We start from the raw sequence: 27,306 nt of genomic DNA on the forward strand, positions 1-27,306 counted from the left end.
ATTAATACAAGAATGCAAATATTGATTTGACATTGAAATTTGTGCAGACTCTGAGGAAGCAACATGTTCTATAAATGGCACATGGCAAGGCTATGTAAATACAGTGGCTTCATGCTCTTGGTCAGAAGACAGTGGCTTTAGCCTAAGTGACTTCCCTCACCATTAATACAAACACACCATCCTTTGAATTTGAATCTGAGTAACATCAAAGATCAAGGCTTGAATGCTCTCAGAAGAAAACCCTGACTTTTTCTAAAAGACTTATATGTTTAATCATAGATTCCCCTCAACCTATACCCAAATTCCTTAGGGATCAAGTCATACAAATGCATTTACATTGTTGATAATCTGCCTAAAATTATTGAGCTCTGTAAAGCTGCAGGATCTTCCAGCCTTTGAGTGCATCAGTATCAAAAGCGAGAAGGATCCTACAGAGCGCAGCAATCCTCTTGGCTGACCCTGTCCCCTCACTGTCATTTTTGTCCAATGATGAAACAGACATCTACAGGTTTGTAACAGAGGACAGAGCTGACCAGTAGAGACAGCGTTGCCACTAGGCGCCATCATGGCCCCCTTTTATGCAACCTGTCTAATTACCGTTTCTCCAAGGCCACACTTACAGACTCAATCCTTAGATTATCATTCCTTCATTTATCCCAACTTTATTCACTAAAATGTACCCTATAAAATCCTGCACTTTAATTTTTAATTTTCTTTTTAATTTGAGTATAATTGACACATAATGTTTCATGGTGATTTGACAAGTTTATATGTTATGCTTTGATTACCACTATACCCACTGTCACCATACAATGCTATTACAGTATTACTGGCTCTATTCTTTATGTTGTGCCTGCCTCTTATTCCAGTGACTTATTCATTCCATAACTAGAAGCCTGGATCTCCCACTCTCATTTATCCATTTTGCCCAGGCCACCACCCTCATTCTCTCTGGCAGTCATTAATTTGTTCTCTGTGTTTATGGCTCTGATTCTGTTTTTTGTTGTTGTTTATCCATTTATTTGTGTTTTGTTTTTTAGATTCCACATATGAGTAAAAACATGATATTTGTCTTTCTCAGTCTGGCTTGTTTCTCTTAGCATGATACCGTCTAGGTCCATCCATGCTGTTGCAAATGCCATGATCTCAGCCTTTTTGTGGCTGCATAATATTCCATTGTATATGTATACCATGTCTTCCTTATCTATTCATCTATCAGTGGCCACTTAGGGTGGCTCCATATCTTGGCTATTATAAATAATGATTCAGTAAACATTTGAATTAGTGTTTTTGTTTTCTTTGGGTAAATGCCCAGTAGTGGAGTTATTAGATCAATGATATTTCTATTTTTAATTTTTTGAGAAAATGCTATACTGTTTTTCACAGTGACTGTACCAATGTACATTTCCACCAACACTGCATAAGGGTTCCTTTTTTTCTACATCCTCACCAACACTTACAACTTCTTGCGTTTTTTACTTTAACCATCCTAACAGTTGTGTGGTGATATCTCATTGTGGTTTTGATTTCCATTTCCCTGATGATTAGCGATGTTGAGCATCTTTTCATGTGTCTGTTGGCCACCTATATGTTTTTTTTGGAAAAGTGTTTACTTGGGTTCTGTGCCCATTTTTTAATTGGATTGTTTATGGGGTTTTATTTTGGATGTTAAGTTAAATGTGTTCTTTATACATTTTGGGCAAGAACCCTATATCAAGTATGTCATTTGAAAATATCTTCTCCCATTCAGTAAGTTGTATTTTTGTTGTGTTGATGGTTTCTTTTGTTAAGAGAAAACTTTTAATTTTGATGTAGTCACACCAGTTTCTTTTTGCTTTTGTTTCCCTTGCTTGAAGAGACATATGTAGGAAAATGTTGCTTGCTACAGTCGATGTCATAGAAATTATTGCTCATGTAATCTTCTAGGATTTTATGGTTTCAGGTCTCACATATAGGTCTTTAATCTATTTTGAGTTTACTTTTGTGTATGATGTTAGAAAGTGGTCCAATTTTATTCTTTTACATGGAGCTGTCCAATTTTCACAGCCCCATTTACTGAAGAAACTATCCTTTTACCTTTGTCTATTCTCACCTCCCTTGTCATAGATTGACCATGTAATTGTTGGTCTATTTCTAGGCTTTCTGTCCTGTTCTATTGATTTATGTGTCTATTTTTGTGCCAAAATCATACTGTTTTGATTACTACAGCTTTGTAGTATATCTTGAAATCTGTAATTATAATATCTCCAGCTTTGATTGATTTGGCTAGTCAGGATATTTTGTAGTTCCATACAAATTTTAGTATTATTTATTCTAGAAAAACTCATGTTTTTTACAGTAGATCCTCATAAATATCAAAGATTCATAGATTTGCTTTGTTATTTTGAAATAATTTATGATTAGCTGTGAAATATTAATAGCTTCAGTAATAAATAATAAACAGAATAAAACCAAAACCCCATTATCCTGTACTGGGGTATATGGAGAATGCATTTACTTTTCTAAAAAAGTTATATATAATACTCTATACATTATTCTAGCAAGATGTAGAAGTAAGATCTCCAATGTCTATATTAATGGCCAAATTTGATACATTTTAAGATCATTCTCATGAAAGCAGCTGATATTATATTTCTATAGAATAGTGGAGATAAGGGATTTTTTAATTCAAATTTTTATTTCAAATATTATTGAAATAGCTCTTTTATTCTCAACTAGATAAATTTTTATATCACTCATGTAGATACATAAACATGAAAGTATGAACAAAATAATTAAGAAACTTAATTTAATTACTTTAGTTAAGGATTTCTTTTAAGTTTATTTATTTAGAGGGTGAAGAGAGAGAGAGAGAGAGAAGGTCCCAAGCAGGCTCTATCCTGTCAGCACAGGGCCCAGTGCAGGACTGCATCCCACATACCACGGGATCATGACTTGAGCCAAAATCAAAAGTCAGATGCTTGACTAACTGAGCCACCCAGGCACTCTTTTAGTTAAGGAATTTTAATTTTTTTTTAAGTTTTATTTTATTTTTGAGGGAACGAGAGAGAGAGAGAGAGAGACATAGTGCAAGCAGGGGAGGGGCAGAGAGAGAGGGAGATACAGAATCCAAAGCTGGCTCTAGGCTCCAAGCTGTCAGCATGGACCCCAATGTGGGGCTCGAATTCATGAACCGTTAAGATCATGACCTGAGCTGAAATCAGATGCTTAACCGACTGAGCCACCCAGGCTCCCCTAGTTACAGAAGTTTTAAAACAACTTTCATGTAAACATTTTTATGAGGTATAACTGAAATACAGTAGTGCAAGTACTTAATGCATACAATTTGATAATTTTTAATATACGCAGTTAACAATTAAGGATTGTTAAACCATCTCCACGATCAAGCTAACAAATATATCTATCACTCCCAAAAGTTCCTTTCTATTCACTAAAATCCACTTTTCCCTTTACCCCATCTTTAGGCAATCACTGATCAGCTTTCTTATTTAAATATTAGCTTGCGTTTTCTAGAATATTATGTAAATGAAATAGTAAGTACTCCATAGATACTTTTTAAAATTTATTTAATGTATTTGCTACTTTCACTCAGCACAAAGAATTTGCAACTCATCCAAGTGGTCCCAGGCATCAATAATCCATTCTCTTTATTGTTGAATAATATTTCACAGTGTAGATTAACTAGATTTGTCAATTTACTTGTATGAGTCTTTTTTTTTTTTTTTTGGCGTAAAATACAGGCCCTTAATTCTCTCTGTTCATTATTTTTGGGAAACTGATTAGTCTCTCTGATCTTTATTTTTCTCTTCTAGAAAAATATGAGTTTAGTGTTTGTCTCATGGGAGTTTTGTGAGAATTAAATCAATGAGTGCATTGCCTGGCACATAGTAAATACTCTACAAATATTAACTTCCTTTCTAAGTTATCACTCAGTTGCCTTACTGGTATCAATGGTCAGGTAACACTTCCCCTCCTATTAAAATGTTTTCACTCTTTTCTAATCATTTTAATGTTCACTTAGCTTGAACATTACCATGATGCTAGCCAGCCCTATTGTCTGTCCAACAGATATAGGAGTACCAATATAGTTAGCTCCTTAAAATACAATCCTTCTTTTGGATTATACTAGCTTCAGTAACTGACAACAATTTATTCTAACGCTGGACACATGTGCCAGACTAGCTATGGGATGTCTATAGGTGAGACATAGAGACAACAATCAGGCTAGAAGGGGAGCTGTTTCTACCAGCTGGAAAGCTGTGTTTGCATTGCAAATGTTCTCTTTTAAATGAGGTAATATGTTCATTTGATGGGTTTGTGGAGAGGGGCACTTGAAAAGGATTATGGATTTGAGGAAGCAGCTAAAGCCTTCCTGGGCCACCCACTGATATTGCTACAGTTCAGTTCTCTTCATTTTCTTTTCCAAATTATTGTTTCCTTACTGCCACTCCTTTAAAAATTTCCTGCCTACTCAGACTTCTTCCAGTAAAGTAAATATAAATAAATAAATGGTTTTGATTTCCTCTCTCTTCATATTCTTCATAAACATTATGTCCAACCGAGCTACCGAACCTAGTTCAGTTGACAGTTGGCAGCGCACAAAGGAACTTCAATTTCCCTTCTTAGGTATTGTGAGCGGGGATATCAGCTAGGACTGAACGCAGTGCAAATCAGGCAAGGCCAACATATTAGTCAATGGGACCAGGTTAGTTTGCCCTAGAGCTAATTCTATTAACTTAAATATGATTTTTGTTCACCAAAAAGGGCTGCTGGTGTTAGTGTGTAGCTGTGAGTTGAGGTGGGGTGGGTAAGAGACCAGTGATAGTGTGAATGAAAACAGCATATACATTAAAGATGCTTAGTTGGCAACATCATTTCTACATCAGGAAGACTGTATCACATTGCCCTTAGGAGTTCCTTAATGGAATTAGGAAATCCTGAAGTACGAGTGTGCTGCCTATGAACTTTGAAGTCCTCTGGTATGCATAGTACTGTCCACATACAGAGGCCCCAGTTGATAAAAACAATTACAAAGTGATTACCTTCTTCTTCACTATTCAGAGAGGTTGAAATTATCTGTTTCATTTCTGCACCTTAGTGATTAATAGGAATGTGCACTCCATCAAATTTTTTCTTGAAAAAGATAAATTTAAAATAATATAACGTGCTTTTTTATTTTATCAGGATAACGCCATAATATGCAGAAACCTACAAATTCTGATACCTCTGTGGATACCCTGAATTCCACCCGTCAAGCCACCGGAGCTGTGCAAATGAGGATCAAAAATGCCAACAGCCACCATGACAGGCTGAGCCAAAGTAAATCCATGATCCTCACAGATGTTGGGAAGGTCATTGAACCCGTAAGTCAAATGCCCCAAAACCCCCACGTTCACTGATACAGAGTTCTGTTAAAAAAAGCTAATTAGTTTTGTTTTATTTGTTTTCCTAATGTGCACAAGAAAACTGTTTTTGTAATGCATTTTATCTTGCCTACTTATAGTCATAATAATATCCCCAGTTGCGAGAGAAGAGCTGGGCTTAATCCAGAGTGATAAAGTGGATTTGGAGCTAGACTGAAGAGCACCTTTGACTCATTTTAAGGGCCTCCACTATCATGCTTCAGTGTTATAAAAATAATGAGGTTATGCTAGCATGTGGTGTTTGTACTTCCAAATACAGTACATCACTTTGAAAAGCCAGAGGCTAAAATTAGCTAAGAATGAACTGAGGGGGAAAAATATCTTTAAAAATATGTGAAAATATCTTCCTTAAAATCTCCCAACAATATATAACATTGGAATTACGATTTGATTTGGAATGAGCCTGAATGATTGAAATGGGGTGGCGATTGAAGGTTTGGAGAGGAAGCCATTTTGTCTCGATAATGTGTCATTAGGAAGATTTGAAATAAAATAGTTAGAGATGAACTCTACTGCCAATTGTGTCCCTGCCCCTGCACGCATCCTGAGCCACTAAACACACTGATTGCGATGAGTCTCCTCTGGTTAATTTTCTTCCATAATGGTGGTAACTTGCAGCTGAGGCCATAGGATGTTACAAAATTATTTATGCAGTGTTAGCCACTCTTTTGGACCCCAGATCTATTTTGTTTCTCACAGTGAGAACAAGAGCGGGAAATAGGTTAGCTGGGGAAGGGCTGTGAGTCCCAGTCACTCTGCAGAAACAAGTGAGCTATTAATTGAGTGTTCTGTTAATATCGTAGGGGCCTATGAAATATTCAGTGCCCTAACTGAGTTATTAAATGGGATAAACTTGCTGGGTGGCACGTTACTGATTATATTTATTCTCTGTTTTCACTCGAATTTCAAGTGCAAAATTAACCCACAACCATCTCAGGAGCCAGGATTTGAATCATTCTTTCTTCAGGTAGCATAGACAAATTTAGCATGAGGAAGCTGGTGATTCCATTTTGGGAGCAGGAGACACATCCTGAGATAAGGTACCGAGAGATGCGAGAGATGCGTTTCTCTTTATTGACTTTCTCATTTAAAAGGATTGTCTGCTGGGAGGCACAACACTGCTGGTTTTTAAACCAGCTAAAATGTTCCTCAACTATGAACTTGAGACATGGTTAGAGTAAATTATTGGAATCTCTATAATGTATTATCAGTAAGAACTGTACCTTTGAAAAAGTTTAAAAGTTAAGTATATTTAATGATGCCTAACATATTTTATTGGCTGTGTTTAACAAAAGGCACTATGCCACAGTTGTTTTTGACAAGCATGAAAACATCACAGCATGAGACTGCAAAAGGAATTATGGAGAGAAATTACAAGTGATCCATCTCTCAATGAATTATCCACCTCAATAGCCCGCAGAACTCAGCTACCAATTAACACCTACTTTATTACATGTTGGGATGTACTTAATAACTTTCATGTGTTTATGCACTATTACCTTGACTGATGCCTCTTGTACAATTAGGCATAATTGGCATATCAATATGCAAAAGTTAAAAGGATTAACCCTCTTAAAACTAATGAGCATTTCTGTATCCAGCTGCTAAATGAGACAAAATTAGCATTTTTCACTTTTGGGCAGGATTTTATCATGCAGTTTCTCATTGTTGATATTACCTTGTTACATAACTTTAGTTTGGGGGGTTATATGCTGGACTGCTAGAGAAGAGTTTTCCAAAGTTAAATTAGCTATAATTATCCCAGCTTTTGTTTCCGCATTCTTAGCCTGGGCAATATGTATTCCTCGATAAGGAACAAAAATAAAAGTTACTTTTGGTTATGTGTGCTCAGTGCATAATTATATAAAAGGGGTATTTTAGTGAGGATATGTCATTTCACCGAGAAAACTTGGCGCAGAGATACTGTATTGAAAGCTTGCCATGGCACTAATTTTCTTTCTGTCTCGGTTCTTTTCATCTTTTTTCCATGCACAATTTTCTGACTAGATACTGACAGAATGTAAAGTATTTTGGCATATTTATTCAAACAAGCCTGTTAAAGATATCTACTCAAGCTAAACTAAGAACTTGATTTTTCAGAAGTTGGAGGTTGGGGTGAGGTCAAGGGGGGAGATCTTGAACTTCCGAGAGGTGGGAGGAGATATATTGTAAAAACGCGTGCACATGTCACATGCAGCATGGTTTGTTGTCACGGAGACACATGCGTTTAATCTGTACAGAAAAAAAATCAGGACTAGAGTAGTGCTATGTATGTTATGCACTGTGTTCAATGTATATGGCACATCTGTGCTACGTGTTCCCTGGCATAACGAGTATACAAACCTAATATGGACTTATTGGAGCATATAACACAAGAATCTGAGATTACATTCATCACGATTTAGCTTATTACAGAAAGTGATAAAAGGTTCTAGGGTCAAATCAATTATATAATTTTGTCATTAATTCATAAAATCCTCTTTCTTCATCGTGTTCAATTAAAACTGTGTTTAATATGACTGTGAACTCAGAACACCACATAAAATCCTCCCATATGCATCAAAAGAGCCTAGATTCTTGGTATCCTAAACAGAGGAACAGTTTGAAATGTCAATATAAACACTTATTTGACCCCGTGCTATGCAAACACAGGTGATTTACTTATTAAGTTAAAGTTTTCATTACCTAAGTACTGCAGGGAAACATTTCCGTACAACAGGCATCAATCCTCCATTAGTACTTCCTTGGCGGCGTGCATCGTGTTCCTTAAAGACCAAATAATCATTTTTATGGAGTTGATAAGATCAATGCCTTTTCAGGTTTAAAGAGGCCACTCTACTGCCTGGGAAATGTTGGAGAGGGGGGAAGTTTGGACATGGGAGGACTTGGTTAGCAGAAAATTGCCTCTCTGTAAGAGAGATCTGGAGACCTCTGCTTGGTGGGGAAGGAAGGCTCCTTGGTCTCCGTGATTTGTTGTCTCATTCTGAGCACCGGAGTGAGACCTTTTAAAGGTGGACTGCTTATTTACTCGAATGTGCTAAACACAGAAGCAGACGGCTTAGTGAGCGTAAATGGGGGGCAAGTGAAGTGTGCCTCTTTAAGGGCTGAAAGGCTAATGTGCAATCCAGCAAATAGCTAATGCAAAAGGTTTAATGTGGCTTTGATGTTATATATAAGAGGGACGCTCCAGCCTACTAGACAGTTTAGAATAGATATTAATGAAGAGTTTAAATAGCCCAAATCAGGAAAATTGCAGACATAGGATTTGCAGACAGGAGCAGTTTCAGCATTTAATGCTGGTGTCTTAAGCAGCAACATGTATGAATATTCACCATCTCCATCTTGTAAACTCCACAGAAGTGCAATACTTAATTCATGGCCATCACGGACAGGGGAATATCTTTTTATTACTGTTAGGATGAGGACTTAGGTCGAACCCTTCCTAAATGCTAACTCAAAAGACTCCTTTTGCTGCCATTAACAGACTGTGCTTGTTCAATTTTCTTTTTTAATATATTATAAAGAAAAAGAGGAAACAATTTTCTTTTGTTTCATACTTCTGTGATTATAGGATACTTGCCAAAGTTGTGGCTAGCCAAAAAGGCAGACATAAAAATTGCTACTAAAAATATAAGCCTTCTGTTTCGCAGAGTTTTTGAGAAATATTATGAGACTGTAGGACTTGTCCATGTTTACTTCAAATCCAGCTTATAGTTAGGTTTGAGGCTTTGTTTGTATAAATTGTCCTGAAGTGGATCCTGATATTTAATTAAAATGACACTAAATCACATTGAATTGATAAGACTTGGCATCTCAAACAAAGGTAATTGCCCGTATTGGTTTTCTGCAAAAATAGCGCTGCTTGGAAAATGTGCAGCCAACACAGACTGTCAACTCCATTTATAGATCAATATGTGAAAACCATTGATCAGGCAGGCATGTATAACAGTAACACTTTGCATTTATTTGTTGTTTTTATACCACATTAAGGCTTACAGGATTATAGGCTTCCTAAATATTTTGACTTCCTCATAAATATATGATCTGTTGCATGTTAATTAAATGAGAGTCTGCAGCCATTTCTAAAATTGTTTTTAGTTTGATGATTTCCTTTTATTGCTGTGGATCGTATGATCTGAAAATGGATTAGTTTCCTTCTGCATAAAGATTATTAAAGCTTATTTTAATGTGTCCTATTTAGTGTAAGATGTGGCTGCCTTTTTGCTTTGAAAAATATAGATACAGACAATTATTTTCTCTTAGCGAGTAGCTGATCTTTTTTATTAACTAAGCATTCTCAGAGCTCAGGGTAGAATTATTTCCTGACATATTTTGCACACTCTGTAGATAACAGGTCTTCTTGATTTCTCCTGATAGAATTTGTTTTTTCTTTTCTTTTTATCTAGGTCTGTAGCACAGGCATCTGATCAAACATTATGTAGAAAATAAACTGATCATCTCAATTAAATTCTAGACACACACAAATATAATTTGAATTCTGTTTTTCTCATTCGAGAACAAGCCTTATGAACTGTTCTTGTACACTGCATTCTGCAGTTAAATCTTTCTTATCTCATCAATGTAAGGACAGTGTTTTGTTCCTAATCTTTATTGGACTATTGTGGATGACATTTGTAAGCCATTTTGGTTTATAAGGGAAAGCTAGAGGACAGTGGAGTGAGACTCTCCCATAGATCCAAGCCTCAGATATGACTACGCAATAATGTGTCTTCCAATGCAATTTTCTTTGCCACAGAGAGGTCAATTTTGTTGAGAAATCTTTTTATATCCTCTATATACATTAGAAGTGCTGCTTTCGAGACAATACTTGGCTTTATATACAATATTAAAGCAGCAATAAAAGAAACAAGGCTTCAGAAATAGAAAAAAAAAAAATCATGAGACTCAAGGGTTACCTAAGGTAACTGCTGTACAGCAGACTCGAAAGTTTATTAGCCAGAATTCTGACTTTTACATAATATGCCCTGGGGTGGGGCGGTGGAGAATCCAAAGCCACCAGAAATTTCATTCCTTGTCCTTGCTATCCCATGCCATCTCCTCACGTGAACATTTTTAACTCTTCTTTCCCGGGCGAAGACTGGACTTGCCGAAGGTTCAGAAAGTTTACAACGACAGCGTAGAGTCCGTGCTTCAAAGAATGAGCGGAGGCTCTGGAATTCACGTCCATGGCTGCCTCCTTTTCATTTTAACTTGAGCATAGCTAAATTTGTTTATAATCTCCTACTGATTGAACATGGCGCTGAATGTACATGAGATACATTTTTTTAAAAGTTAGTCCTCTGATTACTAATTTGAATCCAAAACTCTAACCTTGTTAGCATCTGGACTTATTTCCATAATAACAACCCCTTCAGAACCTACAAAGTAATGAATAATTGACAACAAATGAAATGTTTTGATAGTTGTCGGCACAAAGCATGTTTAATGTTTTGTGTTGCTTCCTAGCTAATTATGTAGATGACACATTTGTCAGACCTTGACTGCCATTAGAAACGTGTTTCCAGAGGGGAGAAAAACAGGCTATTCATAGAGTAATTAACTAGAATGCTCAATGACCTGTGAGAGATTCAAATCGCTGCCAGTTCAGACATTGTTTTGTTACAGAAGCAGAGGGGTAATTAAAATTCCAAATTACAGTCCTATGATGGAGCATTTGTTTGTTGACAGTATACTCTTACTCTAGTTTGTTAATTCTTTTTTAAATTGCTTCTAATCCATTTTATAGCTTTAGGAGTTCCGTCTTTGAATTTACTGACAACTAATATTATGGTAAATTGTACTTCAATGGAGTACTGCGGTGCCTCACAGTTTCAAGGGAGCACAAGGTGGGTGGGATAAAATAGCTCCTTCCCTAAAATGACATATCAGGTGCTGTCAGTAGGAAAGCCACTAACGTGGAACATCTTGTTAAATACTGTGTTTCCAATTCTGCATTAGGGGAAACGTCCTAGCAGAACACACAGAGATAAACAGGAAGTGATGATGAACATCTGAAAGGGAGAAAGAAACCTAATCTCTCAACAAGAAATGATTGATGAAGGGGTTCTGTTACGGAGGAAGAGACAGGAGCTGGGGCTGAGGATGATTTGGGGAAAGGTGTTGAGTTTAACGCAGGGAGATGCAACAGTCTGCAGGAAAGCTCTCATAGATCACTCGAAAAAGGGGGTGTATTTTACAAAAGTACCTTCCATCTCAGGTCAGTAACAGAGCTCAGGATAAGAGGTATTACCCGTGAATTTTTTTCAAGGAATTATTGGCATGGTTGACAAATCCAGAAGGCTAACATAGTCTAAAAGATTCAGCTCAAATGAAATATTTATTTAGGCTGCTGAAAGTGAGAATATAGTTTTATTAAAAAGATCTGACAGAAGTCACACGGTGTTTGATGCAGGCGAGCTGACAGAGGCATCCAGTGAGCGTTGATTATCCCGAAGTCACTGTCAGCTAGGATTGATTTTCACTTTCTCCGTTTATGTAACGGTTCCTGTAATACAGCTGACCCCGAATCACGTTACCTTGTCATTTCTCTGCATGGATCAAGAAGAGATGAGCTGAAAATAGCTAGACACTGACCTTGAACTTGCCAGAAAAGTGAGAAGTGACAGTGGGGTTTTTCTGTAGTTCATGTACAAAGATTAAGGCAAACGGTTCCTCTGTTGAGTTCACTGTAGCAGCACAAGGGGGCAGAGCAGTACTAGAGATTACAGGTAAAACAGCTTCTGCACCAGCATGGAAAGGCTCTGAAATACCAAGTTAGAGCCAGAGGTCTCATTTTTACATCTTAGTGTAGACATAAAGGAGAATCACTGATGAATCAAAATCTCGGGTCCCCTGATGTTCATAATCAGTAATCTAAAAGTGTACATTCTAATTTAAAAAAGGTTACCTAATACTCTTGTGGCAGCAACTATGCTTTTCACTGAATTATTTGCAGCACCTCTTATTTAATTCATATTATACTCTTCTCTCTTAAAATAACTTTGGAACCATAGTCAATATTATTAGGAGAGTTTTATGGCAAATTCCTAAAGTGATATGTGTCGTTGTAAGTATAATAGAATCAGAAGATGAGAACAGTCTTTTTATACTTCTTAAGTATCAAAACCCCAGGATTAACATTGGACAGTGTTATACAGCGGTGTGCAGCCACAAAGAGGTAACATGCAAGCTGGAAAACAATGTTTGTCACGTGATTTACGCTCATCTCTACTTTGTAAATTTTCCCATTTTAATATCTGCCTTGGTTCTCACAAATGCCCTTTAAGAGATCATCATTATGACCTTGGCGAATCTAAAACACCATATATTGGGCATTGTTCTTTGCTTGCTAGCACTTAATTAAGCTAAATCATTGTTGTACTGATGCTGAATGTTTCTCATAAATGGCACCCAAAGAAGCAGAGAACTGAAGCAGGTTGAGAAACAGAAGAAGAACAAACACGGGCTTGATTATTCTCTAGGTTTTAAATGCCTTATGTAATGGCAAAATAGCATCTTTGCATGTGTGGTGATGGCACAATAACATTGTAAACCTCCACAGCAACGAAATTCGTTCTTACACATAATGGATACTTTCTCTGTGGATACACCACACGCACACACACACACACACACACACACATCTCTTATACATATACATGTATATATACATCTCTATATCTCTAAAAATACAGATATACAGAGAGGGATGTATAAAATATTTATATATTTAAGCTTATTTTTATATTCTGGGAAAAATAACCGCATGCATACATTTACAAGTTGAAATATCAAATTGCTTCAATACTCCTATAAATTTAACTCAGGACACACTGACAATATGAAGAGCTGAGAAATAAGTAGAATTCCAATATGTTTCAAGGATGGAATAAATAAGAGAACATTCTGTTGTCAAGAATGAGGTTGGAAATATTCAGAATACCTGTGTCATCACAGAAGTCTATAATACCTCGTTTTGGGCCTCACAGAGAAGAAAATAGCCTTGTGTTCCAAGCATAAGTCATCCAGCTTTAAAGGCTTGGCTGTGTGTGTGTGTATGTGTGTGTGTGTGTGTGTGTGTGTGTGTGTGTGTGTGTGTGTGTGTTTATAGGAGCAGAGGTGGGAGAGAGGTATATGGTATATGACATCTTTGAGGGCGATCCTGAGGCACGCTGCATTCCTTTACAGTCCTTTGCATTCCTGCCCCTTGGAGTGTGCGGAGTGTGCGGAAGACCTCCTGTGTGCCTTCTCTCAGGTGGTGACACACCCATCCCTAAATGGTTCATTAGCTTCTGCTTCTGAGGTAAAGGCAGACATATAGGTGTTGGCTACTAAAACACTTCCCCCAGAGTGGCTTCCCCACCCCCTTCAGTGTGTAAAGCTTCTAATAAGGGACTCCAGTCCCTGATGTGTTCAGATTCGGTTTATTGTTACCATCTGTTTAATTACCCTTTCAGGTTTGTGTTGAGAGGCATGAAAGTATTTTATCCAGCCTTTGAATCCCTGTGTTCCTAAAGAGATGTGGGTAAAGTACGTGTCAGTTTTCAAAGAGCATATTAAAACCTGATAAGCAGAACCATCTCCAAACAATACCATACAAGGAAAATGCATTACTTTTTATATGAATGAGTGTTACAAGTAATTAGCAAATGTACAGTGATATGGCACCCTCTCCCAGCAATGATGCCATCTTCTTTACATATAATCTCATATGCTTCTCCTTTGAGGTGATGGAATTTTATGATTCCCATTCACTTCCAATTCACTGGCAATAGGTTTATTGGGGAAGAGATTGGGGTTTGAGCTGTAACAGGATGTACAGTTGTCATTTGTCAAACCAGTTTAAGGATGTACAAAAGTGAAAGAGAAATCGTGTACTAAAAAAACTAGAATACAATCTTCAGGGAAAGGTGGGGAAAAAAACCCAGGAAATTGAGTTATTTTCTTCTTCGTCGTCATTGTCGTCGTCGTCTTCTTCTTCTTTCCTATTATTATTATTATTATTATTATTATATTCTACATTTTTCCCCTAGAGAAGCATTAGCATGTTGTTTCTGGTGGCTGCTGTAGTTACTACGATCTGGTACACATTCAAATGCATTTGGTAACTAAAGTTACACCAGCTAACCCTCTCAACCCAATTGTATTTGAATTATTTTAGATACCAGCATTTGGGTGAAAATAAAACAATAACATAAAATGAAACAAACCCAAATTTAAGTGTTTAAATATCAAAATGCTTTAGAGGTATGATTCTGAAAACTAAAAGGAAATAAATCAGGTTATTTTACTTCCCAAATCAAACAAGAAACCAAATGATTTATCCCTTAGGAAGTGATTTCAATAACTTCACATTTCTCCCAAGATTCCAAAGTGATATTAGATTTAAAATGTGTTTGAAAGCATTCAGAAATGGTAGTATTGTTTTTGTGTGAGTGCCCTTACACAACGCCGAAGACATAAACAACTAAGGGACTGTATTCTTTCTAATCCTTCATGAAGAAGTCAGTGCTATTCCAGCGTCATGATTTCATCTTATTTCTGTGGAGGAAGGGGAATAGTGATAGCACCAACTTTCCTCCACGACTTTCAGTCACCTGACTTGCTTTCATTCCCACAGGGTAAAAGGAAGCTGTAATTTTAGTATTTCCAATGAGAAGGGACATGTGTCTCCTTGCATTGAATTGTCTTAGATCATATCATGTAGCACAAAGTGACCCAATATAGGAAGACAGGAAAACAAAGTGACAGTTTTGTTTGCTCAAGTATAAACTCCATCATCAAAACATGGGGGCAAATTTTGGAGGCACACAGCTAGATTGAAGGAATTAAATAGCAAGAATGATAACCTGTACTTGAATAAAATCTATTTAAGTCATAATCTATAATCAGCAGTGAAAAGATAACAAACAAATAAGCTAGTTCATGTTTAGCCAAACTGAGTGCAACTACTACTGTTTTTAAAATCCATGATAAAGTGAATTGGCTGATGCTTGATAATACATCACCCACTGTGGTCTTACCTATTGATCATAGCCTGACAATGGGTAACCTTTCATGGCAACTTCCTCTTTTACCATGAATTATTGACAGTGTTAATGCCAATAACACATGACCAAATAGACAGGAAAGAAGTTTACGTTCCTGGGTGTGCTATCCTTAACCCCCATGCTTTTGATATCATAGTTTTTAAAAAATAATAAAAAGAAAAGAAGGAAGACATTTTCTTTCTTGTCTTAAAAATACCCATGAATTAGTTTTTACTTTCATACAGATTATTAAAGTGACATCCTTGTAATTCTCATCTCTAACTCATTTTGGAGAATAGAGTGCAATTTTTAAAGGAATATTATGATTGTCATTTTTATCCCAGTGTCCTCTACTTTGTATAACAAAAATCCTAAGGATATTACTCTAATGGTGTGTCCTAAGGTCCCTGAATTAATAATTTCCTGCTCACTGAGTCGTCATCCTCCCAACCATGCCTTTAAAAGTCCTTCAAGTAGGAAGTGGGCAAGCAGGTCAACTACTTTCATTCATTATTTCATTCATTAGTCCCTTCCTTTATTCATCGGACAACACTTTATTGCTACCTCTATATGTCAGAGACTGCTTTTCCTGCTGGGAACACAAAACAGAAAGAGTCTCTGTGTCTAGGAGGTTATATTCAAGGGAGATAAAGAGTCCTTATCCGGAGTAGCCTAGGTCTCAGCCCACTGGCTTCCTCACTTTGTCCCCGCAGCACCTCCTCCCCCTCAACACTAGTGTCAGCGTCATGCACCTTACATTTTGTCACAAAGATTGTACACAGTATCTAAAACAGGACCTGTGACATCAGAGGCCTTCACTGTCACTTCCAGGAGATATATTCCTGTGGATTGTAAATCTCAAATGGGATGTCGTTTTAATTTTGAAATGGTGACACTCCCACCTGATTCTAACCTACTTTACACTCTGTTTTTTGCATATGTTGACCCATTTGCTGTGTCTCATCTCCTTTGACATACACAAGTTATTAAGGTACTTTCTGTGGTAACAAGTCAAGGTGCAAGTATTCTTATCTGGTTAAACTGATAATATCTCTTTCTACTTTCATTCTTTCTACTTACTTCTTGTTCCATTTCTTAATGAATTTTAATAACATGCTTTTTATTGGAGTCAAAATAATAATTCTTATGAATAAAAATAAAAATTTTAGTATGTTTACTTGACATCTATGACTGTTTATGCTTTCAACGTGAAAATTAAACACAGGCCCAATTTAGGCTTTTATAGAACTTTCAAAATGTTCACCACGTTCTTGACTTTTAAAAACATTTTATTGTGATCTTTGCCGATGGGCTCGGGTTGAACATTGTCTCCCAATTAGCCATGATTTGTGGAATTTTGTGGGATTACTTGTGGAAGGGATGATCTAATTTTCAAACTTACTTAAGCAGTCCATCATTAGTGCTGTTCTTGTCTCAGAGGAGTTTGCCATTATAGCTCTTAAAACTCATTGCCAGACATGACACTACCGTGTACTTGTACTAAAACAAAGGTTGATATGCTAACCATGAAACAAAGATTGGAGAACATAGGCTCAGTTGAAATGCGAATTATTTTGAGGCTTACTTCATTCAGAAAAAAATAAAATGAAAGGAAGGAAGGAAGGAAGGAAGGAAAGAAGGAAAGAAGGAAGGAAAAAAGGAAAGAAGAAAGAAAGGAAGAAACTATTTGAAGAAATTACTCTTCCCTAAAACAAGGTGATTGTTAAGTATTTCTGATTAATTGCTCATTCACAAAATAGGCTCTATTAGACCTCATAACTCCTCATTTCTCATATGTATGTATAACTAGATAGCAGTCTTGCTATGAGAATGAGCGAGGAATTAAATTCTGGATGCCTTGAAGAAGAGAACTGTTTTGCACCATTTGACTATGACCCTAAGCTTTTCTTCACTCATGCTGCCCTTTCTACATTTGAATTCCACATCTCCTGCCTGACTGCTTAGCTAAAACCAGTCTTGGAAGATTGTTTTTCCGTGGTCACCCATGTGTCCCGAGAGAACTCTGATAGCTTCCTTTCACCTATGCCTCAAGGACCTATTTAAGGACAATATTGACCTCATATACACTATTTGCATTCTATAGTAAGGCTAATGGGTTGAATGCAGGTGTTACAAACAATCAGCTGACTGAATTTTGCCCACAGGTGGTTTATTTTGTTTGATTAGGATGATGTTTTTAAAATTTTTGAATTCAAAAGCCTTTTGTTAGAGTTGTGTCTTCATTAATTTATGTTACCTACCTGCTCAGCCCTGAGTGCCTGCTTGGCATTTCAGATTGCAATCTTGAAGTTATTTCATTGATTGGCCTATTCAGGAGTGAGAGCATACTGAGGCGAGTCAGAAGATGACAATTGCTAGTTATAAATTTGGAAATTCAGAAGATGACAATTGTTAGTCATACATTTGGAAATGTAGTCCCTACCACATTTCACTGACAGTGTAAAAACATTCTGTTATATGGCTAAATATGAATTTTCTTATTCAGATTTTCTCATTTGGGTTTAATTTCAATTTTAGACACTTGCATTATTATAAATTAACAAACATCTTGCTGCCTTTTATACAACACTAAAAAATAACTGTGATTATCTATGGAAATGGCGTTCTCTTGTCACCAAGTTATAAATATTCTGTTTATTCTGGGTTATCTATGATTTAACTTTTGTGGGTTTTGTTAAATAGTTCTGAAAACTTGATGAAAAGCTACTTTGTATTTAAGTGAAGCAGCGCTCTTCTAAATCTTATTTTTTTTAAAAAGAATCATGCCAGGACCTTAAAAATGAGAAATGATGTTATTTAACAGTTCACAATATTATGCAAAATTTAAATCAAGTTAGATTTGACTAGTCATCTTATTACTTACCATTTACTTTACATTCCTCCTAATTAAACTTAATTGGAAGACTTTTAAACTTTGTTAGAATTTGTATCTCTTTTTCAGTGGACATGTGACTTCCCATAAGAAATGAAACACACATAAAAATGAGTTCCACAGTCTCAACTCTGCTCCCTGTAGCCAAACATTCTTTTTCTGAAGCATCTGCTTTACCAACTCAGAAGCTGGGTGCCTTTATGGAGAGAGATTAGGTTCACATGAGAAAGGAAAAATACCTTTGAAACAAAGATCAAAGAGCTCTCAGAGATCTCTAGATTTGCATCTTGCATACTTAGTTCAACCTAAAGACCTGTTTTATTTGGCCCACATAATGTTTTTATCTTCTTTCTTTTTAATTGAGCTGAAATTTGAACATTGTGAACTTTTACATAAAAATCTGTATATGTGACATGTCTCAAAAAAATCAGAAATTCTGGCTTTACTAGGCTGGTACCCCAAAGGGCAGGCAATAGCAGCAGAAAGCATATAGCTCTTCATGCATCTAGGTGGGACAAGTGCCACATAGTTTGTAGCAGTTGAACTAGGATCCCTTCACTGGGCCATGTCACATAGCTGACCTTTGGAGGTTGTGATGCCAACCACAGCAAACGTATTCCAGCCTTCTTGCCCACGGAGGACAAAAAGAAACTAAGTTGTCGTTCAGATAACTGTGAAACTCCTGTCTCCTTTGAGTATAATTTTCCAAGTTGCCTCTGAGATGAGAAGAAGGTTTTGAAATAGGAAGAAATGGATTCTTTCATATACTCAAATGGTTATTTATATAAATGAAACTTTGGAAAACTATCCTTTGCTGATTTCCAGAGACACTAATTAGTACCTGTGTGGCACACATATCTCCAATGGCAAATCAAAGACTCGTTCATGGGGAAATTCGGCAAGTGTCTGTCCCTGAAGTGGCCCCTCCAGGTTCAATCAGAACTGTCAGTGGCAAGCATCATAAAGAAGCTGTAATGCCCTGTTTGTTATGAGTTTGGTCCATGTTCAGTATTTTGACCAGTAACATTTGATTCTAGCCAGGATTAGAATTATTTTTAGGTAATATAAGCCAGGCATGAATCATATTCTCAAGTAAATCTACACTATGGTTACCTTTGAAGTGCTTTGCCATCCCATGGCAGCGAATAGGAGTCTGATTATGAACACGGAGTAGTGCTGGGCAGACCTCGAAGACTATCCTGATTCTGACTCTTCTTTACTATTTTACTTTGGGAAAATATATTTTTGGGCATTCTTATACATATGTTCAAATTAATTAAAAAAAAAGCAGTTACCTATAGAGGAACAAAGATGAAAGAAAATAACATATATAGAGTGCTAGGCATGATGCCTGGGAACAAATTCAAAAACTGTAGAAAATCACTGTTATGTTTATGTTTCTCATTTGTATGAAGTCACTTTAGCAGGTCTGGTTTTGTAGCTTTGGGTTACTCTGTGCATCTCTGCCACTGGATCCTCATCTTTCAGTAAACAGGCTCTCAATACTCACCTGTATTCAGAACCATTTTGATTCAAACCACCTAGAGCTCTTCTTACTCAACCTGTTCTTGATTTATTACAGCTTCTGATTCTTGGGCAAATCTTCTCTGGTATCTGATACTGTTTGCATAATAATGTAATGCCTGCTGGGGTCCATCCTCAGCTATGATTCTAGTTAGCTCTTACATTACAATACCAATCATACCAATTGTATTGCCATAATACCAATGTTTACCATGTGGAGGCATCTATTGTGTACTCAACACAGTGCTACATGCTGTAACAATGAAGATTAGATGAAACCTTCATACCAACACATAAATGATGAAACTGAGATGTGATTCCAAGCATGCCAGATACCAAAGCATAACCTTTGGCCATCCTGAGGCACCATCTGTATAGATCCTAAGCCTTGAAATCCTTCCCTGTTGTAGGTTGCATGTTGAGACTGTGGTATGTCCAACCTGGCCCAGAGAACAAGTGGGAATCAGATGTGTATTCTTTTTCATGCCATAAAGTTCTAATCCACTTCAAAGAAGCAATTAACACTCAGTCTCCTACCCTATGTTTTATCTGGATGGCCTTTCCCTCATCTGAAATCATATAGCAATTATTCATTTGATTAATTATGTAATTATTCATCACACACAGCTTTAGTGCATTTCTTTGTAATTTATTCTGAAAACTTATTAACCTTTATTACTGTTGTCCAACTTTTTATATTTTTATATTGTATGTCCCCAACTAAAGTGAAAGGTCCTTAGAATCAGACATTATACCTAACCTCAAAAGAAACTGGCAGAAAATAAGCCATATAAACTACATATGTATATATATTTTACAATATTATGTGATTAATAGCATCTAATGATATCTTTTTTAATTTCTGAGCAAAACATCTTCAAAGACACAGAAGGGGCAAAAACACTTATAAGAGTATGAAAAAATTAAAATCTAGGGATATCAAAATTATAAGAATAAAGGGACTGAATTGAGGGGAAGAAACCATATTAGTCCATCTATGCTTTGTCTCAGGAACAATGAAGTCACCATTAAGGATCAAAAAGGTGGCTTATGTCTTCAACTGCCTAGCTTATAATTCAGAGATTATGGTGTGTGTGCCAACCAAAAATTAGGCAAGAATTCCTCTCCTGCACATCTGCTGTTTTTGAAAACAGCCAGAATTGTGTTGCTCTTTATCCTTCCCCATCATAGTAAAGCCACACAGAAACTAAAACTCCCAGAAAACTATACAGTAGGCAGGGGTAGGAGGGGACTGGCTGTAGAATAAGGCCTCCTGGGAATGATAGTAACCACAAATATATTGCCAAAGATGGAGCTGGAGTTACCACCAGGAGCATCAGTAGAAAGAAGGGCAGTCTGGGGACTTAGTTTATATACATAAATATAATTGGTCCATTGCACCAGAGACTAAGACAGGGAAAGCTGCAGATGATCCCACCTGTATCTAGCAAAACCAACTAAGTAGTTTGTTGACTAAAAAACTGATGGAGAATGGTGACTATCAAACTGCTCTCAAGCTGAACCTAACTCCAAGAAAGGGATTCAGCCACCCCTCTGCATTGGATAATGAATTCAGTTGAGATATTGTCACAAGAACTTTTGTAACCAATAGAGATTGTATTTGGCCCCATGTAATAAAAGAAGTGGACATATAAGTAAGTAAATGGGTTCATAAATAATGGGCTTAATGTTTTGTGTAACAAAAATGCAGAGGCAGTAACTCCGCATCAGCTGTAGTGCTTGGCTAAACAAAATATCACAGACATGGGCTTCTTTTCCCTTTTCCTCATCATCTTTAGAATGTAGTTTATTTCCTATTGCTGATCTTCTCATGGCCAGCAGATGGCTGCTTTACCTTTAGCATTTCAACCACATCCCAGGCAGAAAAGAAGCCAAGCAAAAGACAAAAGTCCTGTGCAAGCTGAACCTACCCTCTTTTAAATAAATAGCTTTCATGGAAGGTCGATTCAGTGGTTTCTACTTACATCTCATTTTTCAAAACTATATCACATTTGCTTCAAGGAAGACTGGGAAATCTAACTTTTAATCAGGATGGTTCACTGCTGCAAACACAATAATATCAGTTAGAGATAGGGCTAATAAGAGATCAGAGTTAAATGATAGAGTGGATTAAGAGTGAGGAGGGAGCAAAGACATTCCTTAGATCATATAGGGTTCTGCAGTCTATGATAAGGAGTTTAGATTTTATTACTTGATGCACAGCTATAAGCCACTGAAGGATTCTAAGCAGATGAGTCTCTATTTGGTGGAGAATAAATTAGGAGATGAAGGTGGAGTAAAAAGGGATTACTATTAAAGAGTACAAACTATTCTTGACCCAATAAATCATGGTAGCTTGTGCTAGATAGATTGAGTAAAGATATATGGGAGAAAACAAATTAAAGAATATTTTGAGCATAGAACTGAAAAGGCTTGCAGATGGATTGAATGTAGGTGGCAAAGAAGTGGAAAGGTGTCTGGGTGGAAGAAGACTTTCTTCCTAGATGGAGAGACTGGATTGATGATAGTGCCAATCACTGAGATGGGAAGAACCAAGAATGTTATGGATTTTAAAAAGTGATCAGGTTTGGTCAAGTAGTTAGATTTGGTTGTGGGAAGTTTGAGATTTCAGTGATGTATCAAAGTCAAAGTGTCAATGGGACAATCAATTATGTGAGTCTGGAGCTCAGGAAATAGGTATGCCCCAGCTATATATAATGTTGATGCCAGCTCCCAGGAGGTGATATTTAATCCTAAAGAAATAGCCAAGATCCCATTAGGACAAAGTGTAGACATAAAAGAAGGCTCAAATCTGCAGGGTAAATCTGCAAAGAAGTTGAAGGAGTGACTAGAAATGTGCGCATGAACCAAGGGATACCCATGAGTTTCAAGAAAAAAATGATGCCTGAGAATATTTAAATAATATACATGTCACTTAAGTGTCTATAGATTCGGTTTCTTAATAAAGAAAAATATTTCATAGGAATGCAATTTAGGGACAACTAGTGGATCTAAATGTTGGTGTTATGACCTAAAGATATAATGTAAACAAGAATGTTGTTTGTTTCATGTATAGGTAGTTTAGACATAATTTATAGTCATATGAATATGAATTCATTTATAAGTAATGTTTATCCACATACATTCAAATAAAATCTAAGCAATATTAGATGTCTTTATATGTTTTAAATGTTATCTTTCTGCTGCTGGTAAAGGAAAACTCAAAATTTATTTTGCACTTTTAACTTTCCCATGAAAGGTATCAGATTCTGGTTCAAGAGAAGCAATCTCTCATTACAACATCACAAGGAATAAGAAAAAGTCAAAATGTCTGGAAAATGATAACTGACTTCCACATGCAAAATAAATGTTCAAAGATAGAATCAAAGGGCAAACATCAAGGTAAAGATAAAGAAATAAACTACACACAGATAATAAAGATAATCCACAAAACTAAGAAAAAAAAAACCTTTAATTTTATCTTGAGCAAATTGAGTAGATATATTTTTGAACTTTATTTTTCATTTACAGTTTGCCCCAGGATAAGATGATAAGCTCTACTAATCAGAAAAGGTTAATGGCATATTATTTCTGTGGTAGATTGGTAACAGTCTCCAAACCAAGTTGTTTGTAACTTCTATTCAAGTGTACTATTGTACCTCGGTGGCAAATCACATGAAAATGTCAACCGTAGGTTTGATTTTACCCACTTATAGAAAAAAAAAATCCCACAAGGAACATTATAAGATAATGGAATGTGTAAAATTAATCGTTTTTCAAGGGGTCTTTTCCAGTTTTATTTTCCTTGGTTGAATTCCTTTCTCAATTTGGCCTTCAAGATATGCATTCTGTTATTGGAAGATGTGTTTGTGGTGACTGTACCAGAGCCCACTTTGAGTCAACTCACATTTATCAGACAATTCCCTCTCACCCAAATATTCCCAGTGTAGTCACTACCAGTGAGTCTTCTTTATTCGTACTCTCCATTTGTACCTGGTGGATTCTGTATTATGTTAATTCGTAAAACCAACTCTGCCAGGCTCCCTACAGTTACAATATTAAGGCTGTAACTGAAACGATCTCTCTCATATTGATCTACGACCAGAAGTTCTTTGTCCGGAAGCTTTTGTTTCACATTAAGACACTAATTATCATCTCCACCAAATGAGAATGTTAATAGTCACAAAAAACTGAATGAAAAGATTTTGATCATCACCTTTGAAAGTGCTGTATTCCAACATCTTCCCCATCCATAACTAGCAAACAGTAACAGAGCTTGTTTTTTTAAAGAAATAAACAAAATACTATAAAGAGACTTAAAAATTTTTATAGAAATTATCTCCTTTTTTGTTTATTTTTGTCAAGTAGTTTTAGCCTTACACACTCTATTTGTTTTCTAGGTCATACAAAGACTGTCTGCCTGTGGGTTATTTTTAGTATTCTGATTTTTAACAATTTAAAAGTCTTTCTATAAGAACAGAAGTGTTATAAATTCAGCTGAAATGATAGAAAGCAGGAAGCATTTTAGAGTGCCTATTTGATTTATATGTTAAAAGAATTGGTACAGATTAATCAGTGTAGACTCCCCCATGTCTGGAGGGACAGAGAAACTACTTGATGGTTCTTTCATATTCACATCTCCTCCTGGAAAAAGTAGAATAATGACTCTATAATGAATCCCCTATACAAACACAATGTATCCTAAAAAAATATTAACGATATTTTTGTAATTGATCAAATGGGAAAAAAATCTCTTTAGGTATTAATTAGACATATCAACGTTATTCACTCCACTGCTAAAAAAGTAACAACACTACGGAGACTTTTCATATCCAAGTTTTAAATCAACTTCATATTGTAAACTATTCATTTTCCCTGGGAACCTGGAGATGCATAATTTGAAAATGGACACTCTATAGTGGTAGACTTACGCATATACAGAAAGAAAACCAGAGAGGGTTAAAAAACATCAAGCCTGAAGTTTTATGAGCCATTAGCTCTTTAATGCATCTCAAGGGCTCCTAAACCAATGAACCAAGAGCCTTGGGAAACCTCGAGTCTGACCTGAGTGGAAGAAATAAGGAAGAACACAAGTATTACCAGTGCTCAATGCTATTAAAATATTCACAGAAGACTAATTTGAAAACATATTAACCACATAGTAAGTTAAGGCCTATCACAGATCAAAAGCTAAGTTTTGGGACAGGAAACAATTGGCGGAAGTAATTGGCAGATATTCAGGGAGGAAAGACTGGAAGAAAGAAGGCTGGGATGGAAAATGACCTGATAGCTGTTTAAGGCCTGTAGTTGGCAGAGATCCTTATGATAATGATCTGCTTCCATTGGTGTTTCTTCCCTGAGGAGACAGATGCCTGAAAAATGGAAACTCTGATGTCTCCATGGATCTGTAGCAAGCTTCTGCATAGACAGGCAGAAGAAAGACTTTCCCTAACACAGTTACTTACAACTAAAGATCTTGGGTTGAATAATGCTCTTTAAAGTCGTCTTCACTAGCCCCTACAACTCTTTTACTCTTAAGGCTTCTTCCTTGAACTTAGAAATTAGTGTAATATTTTCAGCGAGCCTTTCTAAATACAGTAAAACTTTGGTTTAAGAGAATAATTCATTATGGAAGCATGCTTGTAATCCAAAGCACTCATATATCAAAGTGAATTTTGAGAACCACTGGCTCAGTTATGATCATGTGATACCCTCACATACTACTCATATTAAGACATCACTTGTTTATTAAGTTAAAATGTATTAGAAATGTTTGCTCAGGGGTGCCTGGGTGGCTCAGTTGGTTAAGAGTACAACTTTGGCTCAGGTCATGATCTCATAGTTTGTGGGTTTGAGTCCCACGTCGGGCTCTGTGCTAATAGCTCAGAGCCTAGAACCTGCTTCATATTCTGTGTCTCCTCCTCTCTCTGCCCCTTACCTGCTCATGCTCTGTCTCTCTGTGTCTCAAAAAAAATTAATTAAAAAAAAAGAAATGTTTGCTCATCTTGAGGAACATTCATAAAATGAGTTACTTGCATTCCAAGGTTTTACTGTACTGTAAACCTCTAGTATCTTGAAAAACCAACCAAATGCTAGATATAGTTCACAGAATCAGAAAAGATAACAATTTGAACAATAATATTAACAATAATAAAATTGAATAACATAATATATGTAATACCTTAAAGAAATTAATATTTTATGATACACTAAAAATAAAATATATATTACTGTATAAAGAAAACTTTTTTTAAGTGTTGGGAAATTTCAAGGCAATCAACTACACTGTCAAGCTTGAACAGTTACGTTTCTATAATCTTGAAAGATTCTCCCACATCACCAAAGATCGTGTGAGAAAGATATATAACTTTATTCTCTTAAGCAAAATACTTCAAGATGATTTTGTCACACAGTTATTAGGATCCACAAAGATTATTCTCTATTGATGGAAGATGTTATGTAGACAATGATATGGGAAATTTTTCTATTATTCACCTATACAATAATACATTTTTTCTTCAAAGTTTTGGTTGTAATTTTAAGAAACAATTAAGGAAATTACTCAATAAGATAATAGATCTAATGCTTTGTTAATTTAGGAAATCTGTTCACATTATTTACAAAATAAGGTAGAATTAATATTTATATGAAGGATGCAATCTATTAATAAGTTAATCAATATATATCCAAAACAAGTCTGGGCTTTGGGTAGCTCAGTAAAATTATTAGATGATAGCAGGGGAAATCTCCTTTCTCCTCTCTTCTATCACTTAATATTAGATAGTGAAAACCTGCTAACAAATAGGAAAATCAGTATAAAAATCATCTTGTGCTGGTCAGGTCACTTTTAGTTGCAAATGTAGAAACCCAATCTGAACTAATTTAACTAGAAAAGAAAAAAAGGTATTGGATTCCATAGCATGTATATGGTTGCATAATAGACCCTCCCCAAATGTTTTTTTAACCCACAATTCTTTACTTTGGGCAGAACTCAGTAGGGAAGGCTCATCCCATTCACTGTGGCAGCTCCACTGAGACTGGAGGATTTACTTCCAAGATGGCTTACTCACATAACTGGAAAGCCAGTGCTATATTTCCTGGAAGCCCAACTGGACTGAGAGTTAAGGGCGGGAGATTCTATTTTATTTCCGTCCACATGAACCTTCTAGGACTTCATTCAGTGTCTTCGTGGCATAGTGCTGGATTCAAAGACTAGAATATCTCAAGAAGACTAGATGAAAGTTGTATGACCTTTTATGTACTGGTTTTAGAAGTCATATACTGTCACTTTTGCGGTAGTCATAGGCTTGCTAATTTTAAGAAGAGGGAATATAGATTCTTAATGGGAAGGGTGTCAATGTCCTGTTAAGAAGAATATGTGGAATAGGAGATCTTGCAGACACCTGAGAGAAAAAATTTGCCACATAAATTGACATTT

The 27,306-nt window shown here is 36.2% G+C and overlaps 1 protein-coding gene across 2 annotated transcripts in view; it reads left to right on the forward strand.

The window, feature by feature from the left end:
- Positions 1–27,306, forward strand: part of ARHGAP15 (Rho GTPase activating protein 15) — a 629,407-nt gene that overhangs the window by 24,121 nt on the left and 577,980 nt on the right. For both annotated transcript variants that reach the window (XM_039250736.1, XM_039250737.1), the window contains exon 2: positions 5,185–5,363. In XM_039250736.1, coding sequence (XP_039106667.1) covers positions 5,199–5,363 — 165 coding nt within the window. In that variant the 5' untranslated portion in view covers positions 5,185–5,198. The remainder of the gene's footprint in view (positions 1–5,184; positions 5,364–27,306) is intronic.

This window comes from Hyaena hyaena, unplaced genomic scaffold, assembly GCF_003009895.1.
Source record: "Hyaena hyaena isolate Hyena2069 unplaced genomic scaffold, ASM300989v1 scaffold_381, whole genome shotgun sequence".
Lineage (NCBI taxonomy): Eukaryota > Metazoa > Chordata > Mammalia > Carnivora > Hyaenidae > Hyaena > Hyaena hyaena.